The 20,378-nt window shown below is 39.3% G+C and overlaps 2 protein-coding genes across 3 annotated transcripts in view; one reads left to right on the top strand and one right to left on the bottom strand.

Moving 5' to 3' along the window:
- The window catches only part of cracr2b (calcium release activated channel regulator 2B), a 154,106-nt gene extending 148,858 nt beyond the window's left edge, over positions 1-5,248 (top strand). Inside the window, exon 19 of the mRNA XM_048546141.2 lies at positions 250-5,248. Coding sequence (XP_048402098.1) covers positions 250-337 — 88 coding nt within the window. The 3' untranslated portion in view covers positions 338-5,248. The remainder of the gene's footprint in view (positions 1-249) is intronic.
- mrpl21 (mitochondrial ribosomal protein L21) lies at positions 201-20,374 on the bottom strand. Of its 2 annotated transcripts, none has more exons than XM_048546144.2 (8): positions 20,239-20,374; positions 13,229-13,289; positions 8,904-8,989; positions 8,441-8,604; positions 8,209-8,261; positions 6,703-6,806; positions 6,267-6,373; positions 201-2,185 (listed from the first exon to the last, which is right to left on the bottom strand). In XM_048546144.2, exons 1-7 carry the CDS (start codon positions 20,291-20,293, stop codon positions 6,309-6,311), a joined length of 588 nt encoding a protein of 195 aa, XP_048402101.1. In that variant the 5' UTR covers positions 20,294-20,374; the 3' UTR covers positions 201-2,185; positions 6,267-6,308. The 2 variants fall into 2 exon arrangements, with proteins under 2 accessions (XP_048402101.1, XP_048402100.1); XM_048546143.2 differs by lacking the exon at positions 201-2,185 and adding an exon at positions 2,192-2,439.
- Between the last annotated feature and the right edge of the window lie 4 nt (positions 20,375-20,378).

Here is a 20,378-nt window from a genome sequence, read left to right as displayed (position 1 = left end):
TCGATTGATCTGTTATTTAATCATCCAGGAAATAATGGATAATGCACGGCCACTATTTAAGGATTGTTTTCTAAGTTTGAATCCAGTTGGCATGTTATATGAGAAAGTGTTCTCCCAAAACAAAAGCATAGGTACTTATAATTTGAAGGCTGTTTTAAAAATACAATTTTGATTAAACATTGAAAAAAAATACAGAGGAATGGTGATTGAGTGCTTTATTTTCATTTTAAAACAAAAACTATTTTACAGATTGCTGAGCGAACAGGAAGACAAACAGAGAGAAGATGCTTTGCATTTAGATGATGACTGCAGCAAGAAGAAAGGTTGCTGCAAATGAAAATGAAGGAAGGTCCACTCGCCGTGGTCACTAGAGAAAATGGATAACTTAAACAACTTGGCAGCCTCATTCAACATTCCTTAGCTATAGGAACTTGCCCTTATTGTTTGACCATATTTGCCTTTAGAACCATTCTTGCCTTTGAACCTAGATGTACTTTTGTTTTTGATATGTGTGTGCTGATGTATCCTATTGTTTTACCAATTTCTACTTAGTGCAGCACACTGTGGCAAAAAAAACTGATAACAAATTTTGAACAGCGTAACTTCAGAATTAACATGACTATACATTGCAATGAGGTAATGGAATTGACAATGTATTCCTGTGGTTGACATCTGAAGCATTTGGCAACGAATGGACCAGTTTCTGTTGTATAAGACAGATACATTTTCAATATGCATATTATTTCATTGTGCCAAGCAATCCAATAGCAAGAGATGAGCTAACTGAAACAATAACCGACTCAACAATGTGTCCTTTGATTCCAAACAAAGCGTGTGTACATCATTCACTGCTATTTTACAGTACAATAATGTACAAGCAGCATACATTAATGATGCCTTTAGTTTATTAATAGGGTCAAGTATGCAGCCAAGTAGAATAAATCTTTAAAAAACAATTAGTCCAGTGACTGAAACTGTATAAAATGAACAAAATGTGAAATATTTATTAATCTCACTTGAAGTTTTTGGAGACTCCAGAACTTTGCAAACAATGTAGTTTTAGGGAAAACTGCCATATGAGCTCCCTCCAACATTCACTGTCAATTACCTTGTACATGTAATGGACAAGCTAACATTGTTGAAATTTAGTTTATAGACAAAGTTTGTGTTCCATTCCAGGTAGCTCTAAAAGCCTGGACCTTTTTAAAACTGCATATTAAAAATATATATACCAATAATAATTTAAATGGGGATGAAAATGAACAGTTTCAGCAGCAATTGAATCAGCTTTTTTTTTAGAAAAGTTTACATTTCCCTGAAGGTGTCTCAATATTATCAAAAGTTCAATTACTCTCGTGAAAAACTGCCACTTCAGAATGAAAGCAATCCAGGTTTGACACAGCGGCTGCAATTTAAAGACAAACTGGTCTATCAGAGTGAACATTAAATATTGCTGAGAAAGAAACAGATTGTCGATGCTTTTCAGTTTGTATTTATCAGACCAAATCCAAGAATGTAAAATTTCAAATGATCAAAACAATTCATGCCATTATTCTGAATGGCAAAATGGCCATAGGTGCATATGTACAGAATTAGTGAGGTCACTTCACCACAACACAGCCTTCTTTGCCAAGATGCATCTGCGCACATATTTACCATGGAGTCTGTTAAATTCTGTTTTAATTTTACAGTGATTTCCATGCTTTAGAGTTTTTCTCCTTTAAGATCAGATTGCTCATTGATTTTGATCAAGGGGATAGTAGACAGACCAATACTTTTTTAAACCAAACACGTATCCATCAATCTGACCAGAGATGACTCTTGTATGAGCAGACCATAGAACGACATTGAATCCTCTTCAGTTAATATTTAAAGCAAATGGAACATTGCAAAGCATTTCAGTAAAATCAGGGAAATATTTCTTTGCACAAAATGACTTTGAAAGTAGTTCTTAGAAAGTTTTGAATTTTTATTGAAACGTTTTTAAGAATCATCAAAGCAGGAGGTGAAAAGTCTGTTGATATCAGCGAGCACCTCAGGAGTCAGACTCTTCCAGGCAGCTGATGTTCCAATACCAAGCTGTGTTTTGAGTATGTTCCGGTGCAGTGGCACCTAGTGGTGCCATATGCAGCTCTATACCACAGACAAAATCAGTGCAAAGTGTTGTGATGGGTTCCTCAAGTTCCTAGGTAATGCAAAAATGGCACAAGACTTGAAAATTTTCTCATTGCTCTCAGAAAATGGGTCCCTGCTTACGAATGCGTGTTGCTTCCAGCAAATATGAATTCACTACAACATGAACTTAAGTAATGATCTTAAATTGGTTGTTCATATAGCTGTTAGCACGCAAGTACGATCGTTCAGTAATCACATTTAACTTCAGGTCTTTTGTTTTGGGTTTTGCAATTGTGGAATGGCTGAGTATAGTCTATCCTCCACCTATTATGGACAACCAAAGAAACATTGTTAGATTTGATTAGCCAATCACTGAGAATTTTGGCCCACATCCCTGGTATTGTACCAGCAATGAATTTCATACACAATGCCACTTGACTGCATAAGTAGAAAGAACACTTTTTTTGGACTGACTGCAGTATCTTGTTAGTAGGAAAACATCTTTCATATATCCAATGCACAAGAAGAGTGTGGAACCACTTTCTTAATCTATTGCTCAAAATACTGAGAACTCTGCCTTTCCAGTGCATCTTGAGGTAGTACTTTTCAAGATTGGAAGTGGTTGTATTTGGCCTATTTGCAAGTTTTTGTGACACTAAACGAATGATGATCTGATCAGGATAGCCTTTGTCTTGCAAGTTAGCTGTGTTCTATTTCAGCATGAAGCTTGTCGCTGGGGCACTAATTACACATGAAGCTATAAAATTCCTCATACGTATTCACCCGTGAAGCCCAACTATGTAGACCGTAGTGGAAGTTTGTGCCTTCCTTGAATTACAGAGGAGCTGGGACAGCCTATAGTCCACAGTGATTTTCTCAATGCCAATGTCTTGGTTAAACGGAAGTGACCTGCTAAACAGGAAGTACCTAATTATCTGGTAATAAAAATTATGATCGATTGAAATGGCATTCTTGCATTTGTCTTGATGAGTGCAAATGAAAATCTTTGGCAAAAAGACTTTTTTGAGCAAATTTCATGTCTGTACTACCAAACTGTGTACTAACTATTGTTAATGCTATAGATTGTTGTTCATTATTGTTTGTGGGTTACCTATCCATTAATTGTCCTGCAACAGTGTGTGTTGTGATGTCACACACAAAAGCTTGCTGACTTCACCTGCAAACAACAGGTTACAATCATTTAAAGTTCTTTACTTTTTGAGGGTTAATGAAAAATAGCAGGTGTTGATCCAACAACTCTACAAACAACAAAATGCTTCACATAAATTACTGTGGATGCTGGAAATTTGATATCAGAAAATGATGGGAATTCATGTCTGGCAGCCTTGTGACAAGAGAAAAAGTTAACTTTGAACGCCCAATAATCCTACATTGAAAAACTGTAACTTTGTTCTTTTCCCACAGATGCTGCTTGACTGAGCATTTCTAGTGTTTCCTCTTTCATGTTTTATATATGCCATCTCACATGCCAGAAATAGGTCTCTATTTTGATGGGAATAAACTATTATTGTGTTCGGAATCGTGCCCATTCATGTTAACATTTAGTTGAGAAATACTTGATCTTGTATAATTTCAGATGCTTTGGTTTTAGCAGTTAATGTACCCTTGTTGATCTCTGTAAGAAAAAAAAACTTGCATTTATATAACACCTTATCAAATTCTGGAGACCTCCCAAAGCACTACACAATCAGTGAATTCCTTTTGTTGATAAATGGGCAGAAGTGTATAATAATTGGATGCCAATTTTTGTGATCAGGAAGCTTTTATCACTTTTTAAATAAAGATGCTACCACATCAGTAGTAATTCATTGTTCTTGTGCTAGAAACCTCCTTAAATAGGAACTTAAGGAAATGTGGGAAAAAAATGAAAGAACTGCAGACGCTGCCAATCAGGAACAAAAACAGAACTTGCTGGAAAAGCTCAGCAGATCTGGCAGAATCTGAGAGGAGAAATCAGAGTTAATGTTTCGGGTCTGGTGACCCTTCCTTGGAACTGAGGAAGGGTCACTGCATCTGAAGAATTAACTCTTGATTTTTTTCTTCACTTTAGGAAATGTTTTGTTTTCAACGTTTTAAGGATATCTTGGATTCTTTCCCAGCATTATTGAAACTGGACAATAAATAATGCACTATAGTCAATTATTTTGCTGAATGAAATGCTTGAATTATTTACAAGTTTCCTCCCTCTGACATGAAGAAATTCATTCCTGTGGAGGCATGGTTCAATTTAAAAAAAAGTCTCACTGGGAGAGCTGGTAACTATTGACCATTTCTAGTTATGCTGGGAAAATAGTGGTGGGCTATCTTCTTGAACCATTTTCGTAACGTGGTCGAGTTCTTCCACAACATAATCTATTTTTCAGTGTAACACTTCGGTTCAACTGAGTGCCTTGCTGGGCACTTTACTGTCTTCTAAAGTGGCCCAGGTTAGTGTACAACTGGAGGCTCATAGATCAAACTGGATGGGGACAGAATATTATGTGAAGGATATTGTAATCCTGAAAGAACTAGTTGGTATTTCAATGACAATCCAAAATTTTATGGCTACTTTCACAGATTCAAGATTTTTAACTGACAAAATTTTTGATTTAACTCAGTCACTGCCAGCAACACCACCAGACTGCTCGGATGGCTTTTTATTTTGTTTGTTTGCTGCTTATTTATCAGCACAATACAATTCCTGGTGGTTTAGAGGTTTTTGAGTTCAATTCCCAAGTCAACACTGGAACCCCTAACCTAGAAGGGTACTTAAGTGCAATAAACTGGGGATTTGTATTTTTCAATCTCTGGATTAAGCAGAAGCAGCTCTGTCCAGTTTACTGATCTTAAAGATTCCATTGCTCTATTTGAAGAGTTTCATGTCCCAATAATTTATTAACATTTACTTCTTAATTGGCATGGTTCAAATTAATTTCACCTGCTGTTTCAATCTTGTGAAGAAAATCCCAATGTGACAAGGCTGTTAAATCCAAGTTCTTTTCTTTCTACCATTGTAGTACACTACTTTGAGCAGTATGAAAACTGTTTTCAATGGATTCTTGTTCATTCAACTTGTGCTCGAGAGAACGATCACATCAAAACTATTTTACTTTAAGTGTCGAAAAATAATAAAAAGGGCATTAATTTTTTAAAAAAATGTCTTAACTGCTGTTTTAATCATTGAAACTTGAACCATGACTGAACAAAGGTGAATCCATTATTAGGGACCTTACTTCTATAATTCACTTATACTGTGGAACAAAAGTCAATCTATTTCAGCCCAATTTTCCCTTAGTTTAGGGTGCAGATGTATGTATCACACCATTATTTCTACAAGTTAGTAGAAATCAAGGATATAAATGTGTAAAAAAAATTAAGTAAACCAAACTTGTACTGCTTCACAGTGACTGAATAGATCAATTTCCTTTATTGCTGGAATTTCGGATTTTAAACAATTTTACTGATGTATTTCTGTCCATGAAAGTTTTGGCTAATCAGCTTTGAACAGAACTCTAACATCCTGTAACAAACAACTTAGTCAATGGAGAGAAAAAGTTATCTAGAAGTCAAGATTCTGATCATTATTTTGGGATTCTGACTAGAATGAGAAAATACAGACATAAGACTATAAGGTTTTGAGCAGGATTAGGCCATGCAGTTCATGAAGTCTGTTCTGCCATTCGATTGTGGCTTTTAAGTTTCTCAAACCCACTCCCCTGCATTCTCCAATAGCTCCTGATCCCCTTACTAATCAAGAACCTATCTATCTCTGTCCTTAGTTTTTAGTATCTAGCTGGCATTTTGTATCAAGTTCTTGAGAATAATAGAACCCCACAAAATCCAATGAAAGACAGATGCTCACACAAGTTGCAGAAGTTTCTACATTTATCAACAAGTGCACTGTTGCACTTATCCCCATTATCATAATGTTACAGCGGACAAGTGAGACTCTCCTTCCAGGATAGCTCCCCAGAGGGACATTATTAAAAATCTTAGATTTTTTTATAAAAAATTTATTTTCACATACATACAATGGATCTAGAAGAATTTCTAAGGAAAGATTTCAACTGTCATTCATGGATACAAACTTAATGTTAGATAATACCATATTCAGTCACAGTGCTTACAGAATGCCATTCTTTCACTTTCACCTTTTGACTTGACTGAGACCGAGGGCAAGACTGTTTGCCCTGTCATGCCAGAGCTGGAGCAATCTCTATTGTGTTGATTCTGAGAACAGTCTGAGGTTGCACCTTTACTGTAAAAGAATAATTAAAGTATGAATCCACTCAAATGAAGCCTGGTGATAGTGGTGAAAAGCTTAAGAATTTAAAAAATCTCTGTAAAGACTCGTATACACAATGTACAATCTTACACATAAATATAAGTTAAGACCTGCATCAAGAATTACGATCATTGTGTTACAAACATGGAGCAAAGAAATCATGAAAGTGAGAGAAAGGAGAATTCTATACTCTCTTCTGCAGAAGAATCTTTAAGCACCCAGATGAAACATTACATTTAGTAACAATATATTAAAATCAAAACTTATGTTCCCATTGTTAACCACTGCAAATCTTTACTTACTCTTTGTTCTACGGTAACGCTTTCTCCGTTTGAATCGGAACTGTATTTTAGGCCAAGACTCTGTCTTCTCAATGATAGTTGCTTCCACTCGTACCAGGTCCCGCCTAAGAACAAAGTGTAGTAAACAGCATTGTCAATACAGTAATATGTTCCCTGCCCTTCAGACGAAGTGAAATACATCAGATTTTGGGCCACACCATGACTCATAAAATCTGAACATTGTGATTAATCCTTTGAACTAATCAACAGCCCCAAGCTCTTTGAGCCACCGAGCCAGCCACAGTCTATATGTACAGGTTTGAATTGGGACGTAACCATGTATGTAAAGTCTTCAATACTAGTACCTGATGAGCAAAAGTCACATTCAATTTTGATTGCTATATTTCATAGGTGTTGCTGATCACTTTTTATGGCAACAAATGTATCCAATAGCAAAGCTTTGTGGTGAGTCAAAATATTGAATGATGTTACAATTCAAAATAGTTCTTTGCTACAAAGGCAGTCACTAAAGGTAATCTATTAGCTTCGAATAGACAGAATATTCCCAGTCCCTCCGGTGTAGGTTTCAAGGCAGGACTGGCAGGAATTTATGAGAAATGTGCATCAGCCCAACAACCTGACATGTTCTTGCTTCTGGACAAATTTGCTAGAGGTGGGTTATCACCTGCAGAGGCTACCCAGCTCTCAGCAGCAGCTAGCAAATCTGTACAGATTAGTGCCCATGTCTAGGATACTGGATATGCAAGGGGAATCTTCTCAATGGCAGAAGGGTTATCTCACTGAGGATCAAACCTGGCAAATGCTTGTAGGCAGTGGGCCCCAGCTTCTGCAGCCAGCTATCATGTGAAAGTGTTTGCCTTTTCACAAGTAGCCTCACAATTGCAGTCACAGTTTATTTATTTGAAATTACCTCTCCTTACAGGACACCTCAATGTGGAGGTGCACTTGTTTTCCCATTTGCTGCCGTATCTAGCAGTGGGCCTACAGGCTCGGACCTACGAAACATTTTTAATTGGAAAATGGACCCTTCCTGAATGATCTTGCAGGTGATTAATCTCAGTCAGAATGGGATCAGAGCCTGGAAACGGATCCAATTCATGCTCATAACGTGAGGATTTAAAGCTCTGTACAGTGAATGTGTTTATTCTCTAGTAGAAAGGTAATTACTTATCAGTGAAACAGATCTTCACTGCAAGGCTAAGATTAGCTGTGAACTGCGTTTCCCAAATAAGCCAACAATTGCATCAGCACAATTAAAGAGTTGCAAGAAAATATTTGATCTGTTCTCTTATGCAAAGAATAGGAAACTCCTTTTGAGGAAGAAAATAACTGCAATGTTCAATAAAAAGATATTTTACAACAATTTCTAAATAATCACATTATTTTATTTGTATAGCTGTCCCTGCACATAGGGCAAAAGCCAGAAGATGCTTTCTGCATAGTAATTGTATATATAATCTCAAATTGGTGTATTAATCTTGTTAATTTTTATAAGTTAAATCTTACCCAAGAAGCGGTCGACCGATTAGTGTGAAGTCATTCCCACCAACCAAAAGAACCTGCAAAATCATACACAACCATTATTCTTAAAAAAACTGATTCATCTCAAGAACTGTCTGATAACCATCTGAAGATCAAATGCATTATCAGATTAAGATCAGAGATCCATGATAAGGATGAAGACACTTATTCATTAGATGGATGCAAATAGTTTCAACAATCACTTTCATTCCCGTACCTTTTCTAGTCTGATTCTATCCCCACAGTCTGCTTCAATATGATTTTCTATCAAGATCAAGTCCTCATTGGTTACTTTCCATTGCCGACTAGCAAAGTGGACAACTGCAAACAGTCTGCCATATGCTCCCGTGGAAATCAGAGTCTTTACATTTTGTACAACTTCTGCAAAAAAAAAGTTAACTGATAACATTAGTTTATTGATGCCATGATTTGCAGGTTTCACTTCAGAAATCTTCTCAACATTTGTCAAATGATAGCTGACTGGATAAAATCTCATGCCATCTTTTAAACTCTTTGTATCAAATTACATCCCATGCTGCTATGGCAGCGATGTCGAAAAGAGATGAGATGCCAAGTGCTTTATAAATGCTGCAGAGGGAGAATATTTCAGGTTATGTCTTAATGGGATGCATACTGCAATGCCTGCACTTCATCTAAATTGCATAATTACAATTTTTTACCAAGGTGATGCTTTGCCTCTTCTGCAGGATCTGGCAACTTGACTTCAGGCCAAGGTGGTTTTGACAATGATGTTACTGCTTCTTTTCTGTTGGATTTAATTTAAAATCAAAAATAATGTTAAAGCACTAGAAAATTTAATTAATACTTTCTTGTAATCACCACAATTATAATCTCCACGTACTAAACTTCAAAACTGGAGCTTTCAAAAGCCTCCTGCAGTGCCACAATGATGCCACCCGAAGGTTGCAGGAACAGCAACTCATATTCCGCCTGGGAACCCTGCAGCCTAATGGTATCAATGTGGACTTCACCAGTTTCAAAATCTCCCCTTCCCCAACTGCATCCCTAAACCAGCCCAGTTCGTCCCCTCCCCCCATTGCACCACACAACCAGCCCAGCTCTTCCCCTCCACCCACTGCATCCCAAAACCAGTCCAACCTGTCTCTGCCTCCCTAACCTGTTCTTCCTCTCACCCATCCCTTCCTCCCACCCCAAGCCGCACCCCCATCTACCTACTAACCTCATCCCACCTCCTTGACCTGTCCGTCTTCCCTGGACTGACCTATCCCCTCCCTACCTCCCCACCTATACTCTCTCCACCTATCTTCTTTTCTCTCCATCTTCGGTCCGCCTCCCCCTCTCTCCCTATTTATTCCAGAACCCTCACCCCATCCCCCTCTCTGATGAAGGGTCTAGGCCCGAAACGTCAGCTTTTGTGCTCCTGAGATGCTGCTTGGCCTGCTGTGTTCATCCAGCCTCACATTTTATTATCTTGGATTCTCCAGCATCTGCACTTCCTATTATCTCTTTCAAAATGATTTTTCAGTTTATTAACACAAATGGCATTCAAAACCATTGTGAGAATTACAAATCAATCTCACAATTAAAACAGGCTTTATTTCTGGTTGTATGGTAAATGCTATATGTACAAGCATTAAACTTGCTTGTTCAGACCTGTTGTCTCAATAACTTGGAGACTGCATGCACTGTAGTACATTGTATGCTTAAAATAAATTTTTCTAACAAAGATAAGTGAAACCATATTTACTACTGTAAAAGTTAATTTTGTTTAAAATTTGATCATAGTTTTTCAGAGTTCAAACCATGTTGATTATTAATTATTTACTGATGATTACTACAGTTCATTCCTTTAAAAAGAATGCATGGAAAGCTTTTGATATTCCCATCAAGTTGAGAGGTATTCTCCCAGCCTATTGACAAGACTAATTATATTGGTCTGTCACAATGTGTTTTGAAAAGACTAACAAGAATGCAGCTCAGTTTAAATTAAAAGTTGCATCATTCACTGAGAATATCATTGTGGGGCAGCAACAGAATTTAATATTTATGTGAAAATAATTAGATACTAGACAAAGGTATCAATGCTCTCAAAGAAGCCAAAAAACACCCGTAGAGGACAATTGTGCAAGAGGACACAGCTGGAGACAAAAATAGCAGATTGGATTAACTAACACCAGCAAAATTGTCTTATCAGCCATAGAATCAACTGAATTGAAATGCTCAGAGAAGCAAAATTAGAACATTTTCCTTTACTCATTCATTTGATGAGGGCATTGCTGGCTGACCAGCCATGATTTGCTGTCCATCCCGAGCTGTGCAGAGGGCAGTTAAGAGTCAACAATACTGCTGTGGGTCTGGAGTCACATGTAAACCAGACCAGGTAAGGATGGATAATGGTTTCATGGTCAGAGTTGGATTCTTAATTCTAGATTTTTATTGAATACAAATTCCACTATCTGCCACAGCAGGATTCAAACCTAGATCCCCAGAACATTACCTGGTCTCTGGATTAACAGTCCAACCACAACACCACAAGGCCATCACCTCCCCAAGGACTTACGACCTGTTCTGGGATGCTGTACAACATTTATGAAAAGGCACGTTTTAATTCTCTATCAGAAAACAAAAACAATGTCACAATGTCTGCTAACTGAACTTAATGGTAAAATCATTACAGTCCATTGTCTTGTCACATGACATCAAGAAAACAGTGCTTAGTCAATGGAGAAATGGATGAAACACTGATGAACTTTGATATGCCAGCAAACATGACTGTTATCAAGACTGGTGATAAAGGACAATGTTGTAAATACAATTCACCCCAAGAAGATGTAGTTTGTAACAGTATGATCTTGTTTGATGGATGGCACAAAATTAAACCCAATGGCGATACGGTGTAGTGGGAATGTCACTGGTATAAGAAACCAAAAGATCGAGGATAAGATGCTGTGGACTGAAGTCATGTCTCACCATGGCAGCTGGTTGAACTCAAATTCCACTAATTAAAAATATATCTGGAATAGAAAGCTTGTTGCAGTAATGGTGACTATGAAACCACTGTCAAAATAAAAACCCATCTAATTTAGTAATATCCTTCAGGGAAGGAAGTCTGCTATCTTTACCCAGTCTGGTTGACGTGTGACTCCGTACCCACAGCACCATGGTTAACTCTTAACTACGGAATAGCTAAGTAAGCCACTTAGTTCCTGAGCAATTATGGAATGGCAACAAATGCAAAGTTTGCCATCAAAATTCATGATACAATGGGGAAAAAAAATTGCACACTCTCCTCAAACAGAAATTTCAGGAAAATGTGTTGTCTGTCTTTATGAGAAAGGTGGTTGCAAAGAAACATTGAGTTTGAGACCAGAAGGACCACACAAAGAAAATTATTTACTTTGCTGAGACATACTCAGATTCCACCTTGTCAACAATGTAGTCTGTGACATGAGATCAACCAATATCAATGTGGCATTTTTCCTGGTGGGCTTACCATTGCTGATCAGGCCTTTGATGTATGCACATCAGAAGCTCTCAAAGACAGCTTCCAAAAGATGTAGAACAACTGGACATTGGAAACATTCACTCAGAGTAGAAACAGGCAAGCACCCTCACTACTAGCAATGCTAATGGATGTGTGGAATGAACTTAATCCCAATATTGCTAAAAGAATCATTTTTAGAATGTGAAAATGAAAAAAAGTTTCACAATATTGGTACTTAGAGATTACTTGCAGAGTCATGATGCCAAAGTTATTAATATTACTGATAATGATTATGGTGAGTAAAGATTCACGTGTTAATCTTATACAGGTAGGCTGTTGGGATAAACTGCTAAGAGATTCAAATGGCTAGCACAGTGATTTCAACGCCAAGTACTGCAGTCAATATGCTATGGTACATAGTTATACTGTGTTAGGTGAAATGTATATTGTTCATAATATTATTTTAAAAAATGAATATTACAAGAATTAATGAGTTCCTTAGTGTTGTTGCTTTTTACTTTATTACATTCTGATTGCCTTTTCTGGGTCAGTGAATCATGCCTGTTAATCAATCAAAAGCATTACCCATGCAAAATGCCAACCTTTCAGCCTACAAACTTGTTCTGGAATACTAAACTCCAACTGATGGTGTTAGCAGATGCTAATGGCAACTTTATGTTTGCATTGGTCTTCTTTGGAGAACTGACCTTGGCCAAAACTTTTGTTGATCAACAAGTTACACAATGCTGTTTTGTGTGGCAGTTTTCGTTAGATGAGACCTAAATAGTGGCATGACCGAAGGATTAAAAAGAAGACTGCTTCTAAGTGAATGGCAAATATTCTTAACTTCTGTGTCCCAATGGTGATGATTTGCAGGACCTCTTGAGTTGTGACCACAGACGCCACCACTGTATCTTGATCTTTCATGTTTAATTACTGACTCACTAACAGTGATCATTTTGTCTGTGATTCCATCTCTGTTAGGGTTCATACATTAGTAATATTTTTTTGTCAATGTTCTACCAACACTTGACAGACCAAAGGTGTTAGTAAAAATGTTTGTCAAACAAAAGAGAAAGGAAAAATCAATTCTAAACCACAGATAAAACCACAAAGTTTGAATAGTTTTCCTAGGCAGAAAAATGAGTGACAGCCATAAATTACATTGTCAGCAGGTAGTTTTGCACCCACACGTGCCAGGCCTTTTTGCCATAAGTGAATGCTGCAAATAAATTTATACTTCATTTCATAGTAGTTCTGTTGAATGCCTTGGAATGGTCATTACAATAAACATTAATATATTAAAACAATTGATTTTTTTTGTCATAGCTAATCTTGTACTGCACAAAAGGTGAAAGTGATTTTACTGTGGAATGAGTTAGTAATCAGATAATGCATATTTTAACATAATAGCAGTTTAACCAGAGTAGAATAATGTATTTTTTTAAAATTATGCATTAAGTTATAGTTCAAATGCACTACATGGAAGGATGACGGAAGAAGATTGCTTTAGAAATGGCAACTAAAGTAACCGATTACCTTGGTTGAAGCAGGCCACTTTGAGAACTCTGATATCTTGCCATATTTAACAACGAAGACACTGAAAGAGAGAATACTATTTGTTACACATTATATGCATGCGACATATTCATGGATCTAATAGGAAACTGCTAATTGTGTATACAATTTCTTTTTTGAATGAAAAGTACTGTTCTCATTGCTTTTTGGAAGCATTCATGCTGAAAAATAATTTGTACTTCCATGTCCTCTATTGAAATCCAAACACGTACTGTGCCTCTCTCAGTCCAATTAAATGTTCAACATCTTCTTTGTTCCTCAAAAAAAAACAATTTTATCCATCTGTTTCTCACCCTTCCCTATCTAAGGTCAAATTCAAGGCCTGTTTATCATGGAAGAAATATTTTCCCTTACGCCCACTGATATTGAGTTTTTGGTTAATGCACATAGTTAACTATTGAGGCTAACATTCTACACTCTGTATAACACCTGCCATTATACAAAAAGCATTTGAAATCCTTTGATGTAATAGTGGAGAAACAGTGTGTGAAAAAGGAAGTCATGCCAAACTATTCTAAAATATTGATTAGGACTCTGCTGCAGTATTATGTTCAGTTCTGAGCTCCAAATTTAGGAGAGCTTTCAAGGCTAAGGGAGGAATGTGCAAGAGATTTACTAGAATGATACTAGGGATGAGGAATTTCAGCTATTTAAACAGACAGGAATTGGATTCTGCGATTGTTCCGCTTAGAACAGACGAGTTTAAGAAGATAATTGAGAGAGATAAATGGATATGGTGAAACAAATAATGAGAAACTTTTTACAATGGCAGGACTGTGCAACCAAAGGGCACAAAATTAAAATGATTCACACAAGAGTCTGAAGCAACACAAGAATTTTTTAATAAAATGAGTTGAGCTGTGGAACACTTCCTGATAAGGCAGTAGAAATGTATTCAATAATTTTCTAATCAGAACCAGAGAAATAATTAAAGGAAAATGTACTAGGCTATGGGAATAAAGCAGGTGAGTCAGATTAAATGGGATAATCTTATCAAAATACTGTCACAGGCACAGCAAGCAAATGACTACCATTCTGTTTTATGATGAATACATCTCCACTCTATTACTGACCAGTAGGTATAAACCCACAAGAGAAGCTCAGGACATTAAACGAAGTGCACAATTACTGTTGAATAGACATGTCATTATTAGGGAAGTAGCCATACTTCATCTAAAACATATTGGTTTCCTTATAAGTTGAGCCAGTTAAACATACTGTGTAAACTTACTGTGTTCTAAGTGACAATCTCCCAATTAAATAGTCACAACCAAAACTGTCTACAAGATTGCTTTGAAATAAAGAATATTAATCTATTATATACTCGTTAAGGACATTATTAAGCTGGAGAAGGTTCAGAAGAGATTTAGTGAGATGCTACCAGGAATGGAGGATTTGAGTCAGAACAAGAGGCTTGCGCCTAGGAGGTTGATAAGTTAACTTACGGAGATTTATAAAATAATGAGGGATATAGGTATGGTGAATGGCAGGTGTGTTTTTCCCTGGGGTGAGGGATTTTAAGACTGGGAGCATATTTTAAGCTGAGGAGGAAAAGATTTTAAAAAGACATGAGGGGCAATTTTTTCTAACATATAGTGATTCATGTGTGGAATGAACTTTCAGAGTTCTTCACACTGGTGGATGTGGGTACAATTACAATGTTTAAAAGACATTTAGATATGTACAATGAATAGGAAAGGTTTGGAGGGATATGGGCCAAACACAGGAAGATGGGACTATGTTAGTATGGAATTATGGTTGGCATGGACTGGCTGAACTGAAGGGTCTGTTTCCATGCTGTTTGATGAAATGACAATGTGACAAAATCTCAAATAACAGGTATTCCATGGGATAAGATGATGCAAATCCCTCTGATATAGAACTACTGTCATTTATATTAATTCTATTTAATTGACTGTTTAGTTGTGTTCAGGTGGTGAGCAGGAATTGGGGATTCATTTGCACTCTGTATACATGCTCTCGAGCACAGTGGTAATGTCAAGACCTCTGGGACAGCAGACCTGGGTTCAAGTTCCACCTGCTCTAGAGGTGTGTAATACCATCCCTGAGGGGGTTGACTAGAAAATATCTTGTTCTTCTATACGTATAAACTGATTGAAGGCCTTCTGGAACCATGGTAGCGTCCTCACCTCTGAGCCAGAGGTCCAGGTTCAAGAGCAACCTGTTTTCACATGGATGAATAGGTTGATTAAAATAAGTAAGAGTGGTTAAACAACGGTGTTTGGGTTTGGTGATGCACGTTTGACATCTCAGCTAATGATACAATTGGAAAGGTCAGATTCCAGAATAAAATTTTGATTACAGAATCACACCTGACACCAGCTCTTCAAACGATCATTGTTTGTTACAGCCAATCATCTAGTTTTTCCCCAACATGCTTGCACACTATTTCCATCTAAATAATCACCCAGCCCACGAATGTACCCCCATTACCCCTCATTTATCATGGCTAATCCACGAAGCCTACACATCTTTGGGCTGTGGGAGGAAACCAGTGCACCCAGCGGAAACCCACTAAGACACCGAGACAACAGGTAAACTCCAAACTGTCACTCATGGCTGAAATCAAACCCTGACACTGTAAAGCAGTGGTCTAACTACCAGGCCATTGTGCTATCCTCAGTCCCATAAAGGAAATCGAGGGCCCGCAACAGTGTGACTGTAGACAGTGCAATACATCAAAGAGGGCGATATTGCTGGATGTTTTACTCCAGGAGGCTCTGTACCTCAACGTAGGTAGCATTCAAAGCACACCAATGTAATGAAAATACAAGTAGATATAATTAAGCATGATTGTGGACTTACAAATGCAGCTGTAGGATGACATCAAGCGGGACCCAAGTATTAAAGGGTACATAACATTTAGGAAGGACAGAAAGCAAGGAAAATATGGAATCGTGGCTGTGTTAATTAATGATGGTATTAACACAATAGAGAGGGAGAGCCCAAGTTCAAGTAACCATAATGAAGAAATTGGATAGAGATGAGAAATGATTAAGCAAGAAGTCATTCGTGAGAGATAGTAGGAACTGCCAATGCTGGAGTCTGAGATAACAAAGCGTGGAGCTGGATGAACACAGCCGGCCAGGCAGTATCAGAGGAGCAGGAAAGCTGACATTTTGGGTATGGACCCTTCTTCAGAAATCTTCCAGTGCCACAACGATGCCACCCAAAGGCTGGAGGAACAGCACTTCATATTCTGCCTGGGAACCCTGCAGCCCAATGATCTCAGTATGGACTTTACAAGCTTCAAAATCTCCCCACCCCTGATCTCATCCCAAGACCAGCAACCCACTTGTCTCCGCCTCCTTGATCTGTCCGTTTTTTATCCTGCTTATCGTCCTCCCACCTCATTGACCAACCCCACCCCCTCTTCTTACCTACTAGGCTCATTCGCCCCCTCCTTGACCTATCCGTCTTTTCTCCCACCTAAGACTCCTCCCACTTCACTGACCAACCCCCATCCCCTCTTCCTAACTACTAGCCTCATCTGCCCCCCTCCTTGACCAGTCCATCTTACCTCCCACGTACCCGCCACTCCCTCCTCACTGACCTACCCCCTTTCTGACTCCCTACCCACACTCACCTTTACTGGCTTCATTCCCGCCTCCTTGACCTGTCCGTCTTCTCTCCACCTATCTGCTCCACTGTCAAACTTCTATGATTGCCTCCCCTTCTCTCTGTTTATTTGAACTCCCTTCCCCTCCCCCATTTTTGAAGGGTTCTGACCTGAAACATCAGTTTTTACTCCTCTGATGCTGCCTGGCCTGCTCTGCTCTTTTTATCCAGCTCCACACTTTGTTAAGTCATTTGTGGGAGTTGTGTATCGGCCTCACCATAGAGCCACATTGTAGGGTTGATACTAAAGAAAGAAATGGTGGGAACTTGTCAGAAAGGCAACGTCACAATCATGATAAAATTGAAAGGGCAAAGGCAGATTAGATGCGGAGTCTGTAGAATATTTTCAGAATAGTTTCTTAAAACTGTAGGTTCTGGAGCCAACCAGAGAGCAGGCTATACTGAACTTGGGATTGTGAAATGAATCAGGATTAATTAATTAGCCAACACTTCCGTTCAGATAGCAGTGACAATAATATGCTTGAATTTTATATTCAGTGTAAAGGAGAGAACAGTGGGTTCATGGCAATTTTTTTCAACTTAAATAAGGGTAATTATGTGATCACAAAAGCAGTGGTAGCTAAAGTGATCTGGTAAATAAGGTTAAGAGACAGGTGAATAGAGATCAGTGAGGATATGTAAATACACCTCCTCCACCTTAATACTCGAAACTGGATCTCCCCAAGGATGCGTCCTCAGCACACTATTGTACACTTTGTACACCTACAACTATGTTGCCAAATTCCGAATGAACGGCATCTACAAGTTCGTTGATGTCACCACGTAATGGGACATATATTTAACAACAATAAGTCAAAATACAGATGGGAGATAGAGGGCTTGGTGATGTGGTACAATGAAAACAATCTGTCCCTCAAAGCTCGCAAAACTAAAGGGCTGTTCATCGGGTTCAGAAAGAAAGGACGAGAACACACCCCATTATATTAATGGAATTGAGGTTGAGAGAATGAAGAGCATCAAGTTCCTTGGAGTGACGATAGCCAACAACCTGTCCTGGATTTCCCATGTAAATGCAACAGTCAAAGAGGCACAACAATGCCTCTTCTTCCAATAAGCAGCTCAGGAATTTTGACATGTCCACAATGCCCCGCACCAACATCTAAAGATGCACCATTGAAAGCATACTGTCTGGATTGAATAATGGCCTGGCTTTGTCCAGAACTGTAAGCATCTGCAAAAGGTGGTGTGCACAGTTCAGACCATCACGGAAGCCACCCTTCTGTCCGTGGACTTTATGTACATGACTCGTTGCCATGAAAAGGCAGCAAAAATCATTGCACCCTGGTAATGACCTCCCACAACCTCTTCAATCAGGTAGAAGATCCAGAAGCCTGAACACACGCTTGAGCAGGTTCAGGAACACCTTCTTTCTGGCTGTTATCAGACTACTGAATGGACTCTAGCCTCAAATAATGTGCTCTGTATGCCTCTATGTCTTTTCGATTTATACAACCTTTACTTGCTGTGATCTACCTGTATACCAATTGTAAACAAAGCTTTTCACTGTATTTCGGTACAAGTGACAATGAATCAATCAATAATCAGTCAGACATTGTGGTAGACACTGAAGAGTCATAGAGCCGTACGGCGTGGAAACAGACCCTTTGGTCAAACTTGTACGTGCCAACCAGATATCCTACATTAATCTAATCCCATTTGCCAGCATTTGACCCATATTCCTCTAACCCCTTCCTATTCATATAAACATCTGGCTGCTTTTTAAATGTTGTAATTGTATAGGCTCCACCACTTCCTCTCATTCCTTACATGCAACCGCTCCATGTGGAAAAAGTTGCCCCTTAGGTCCCTTCTAAATCTTTCCCCACTCACCTTAACCCTATGGTGCTCAGTTTTAGACTTCACTACCCTGGCTATTCACTGTATCTATGCCCCTCATGATTTTGTAAACTTGTATAAGGTCACCGCTCAGTCTCTGATGCTCCAGGGAAAGCAGTCCCAGCCTATTCAGCCTCTCCCAAAGGCTCAGAACATCATTGTGAATCTTTTCTGAGCCTATGCTTGCCTTTATTGGTCAGTGCATGGAGTACAGGAGCTGGGAGGTCATGTTGCAGCTGTACAGGACATTGGTTCAGCCACTTTTGGAATATTGTGGGGAATTCTGGTCTCCCTGCCATTGGAAGGATATTGTGGAATTTGAAAGTGTTCAGAAAAGATTTACAAGGAAAGGGTGAACAGGCTGGGGCTATTTTTTTCTGGAGTGTCAAAGGTTGAGGGGTGAGTTTATAGAGGTTTATGAAATTATGAGGATACGAATAGGTTGAATAGACAGGGTCTTTTCCTCCCGAGGTTGGGGGGGGGGGGGGAAAGAGTCCAAAACTACAAGGCAGACGTTTAACGTGAGAGGGGAAAGATTTAAAAGGGGCTTGAAGGGCAACTTTTTCACACAGAGGGTGGTGTGTGTATGGAACGAGCTACCTGAGGAGGAGGCAGGGACAATTACAACATTTAAAAGGCATCTGAATGGATATTTGAATAGGAAGGATTTGGAGGGATACGGGCCAAATGCTGGCCAACGGGACTAGATTAATTTAGAATATCTGGTCGGCGAGGATGAACTGAACTGAAGGGTCTGTTTACGTGCTGTACAGCTCGATGACTCTTAAGTTTCACAACTTAAGAATCCCAGACAATAAAGTGTGCAGCTGGACGAACACAGCAGGCCAAGCAGCATCTCAGGAGCACAAAAGCTGACGTTTCGGACCTAGACCCCCCTCTCTGATGAAGGGTCTAGGCCCGAAACGTCAGCTTTTGTGCTCCTGAGATGCTGCTTGGCCTGCTGTGTTCGTCCAGCTACACACTTTGTTATCAATGGATTCTCCAGCATCTGCAGTTCCCATTATCTCTGGGACAGCATCCCTGCAGTGCAGAGAGTCGGAGAGTCTACACAGACTTTCCCAATGAAGGGATACATGAGGGAACACCCGATAACAAGCTTTAAAGGAGGTGGTGGTGGGAGTGGGGTATCCCACTGCACACCATTCCACTCATATAAACAGATTTTTAAAAACCAATGGGCATTTTCCCAGACAACTGTACAGCGGGTGAAAAAAATACTGGATTACTCTAATAGCCCCGCTCTCATTCTAAACGCGATAGGGGTTCCCCTTCACCTCACCTGTCGACACCTGGGGACTGTCTCCTGCCGACTTCAGGCAGACAGGCACCAACCGCCAAACACGGCGTTCAGACCTTTTTGCTTCGCCCTCCGGCCGTTCCCCTTCCTCCTGTGTGTGAGAACTATCAGTTACACCCCCCCCCCGGTGTCAGTGCGTGTGAGAGGCGGCTCTTACCTGCAGCCCGCGCTCGGCCCCAACCGCCGACGAAGACCACGCACCGCGACGCCATCCTGACCTTCGCCTCCCCCTGGAACAAAGCCAACGCTCCGGGCGGAAGGGGAAAGTGCACGAGCGCGGACGCCGGAAGTGGTTGG

The sequence above is a fragment of the Stegostoma tigrinum genome, chromosome 17 (genome assembly GCF_030684315.1).
Source record: "Stegostoma tigrinum isolate sSteTig4 chromosome 17, sSteTig4.hap1, whole genome shotgun sequence".
Taxonomy (NCBI): domain Eukaryota; kingdom Metazoa; phylum Chordata; class Chondrichthyes; order Orectolobiformes; family Stegostomatidae; genus Stegostoma; species Stegostoma tigrinum.
This window is presented reverse-complemented; position numbering and strand designations above follow the sequence as displayed.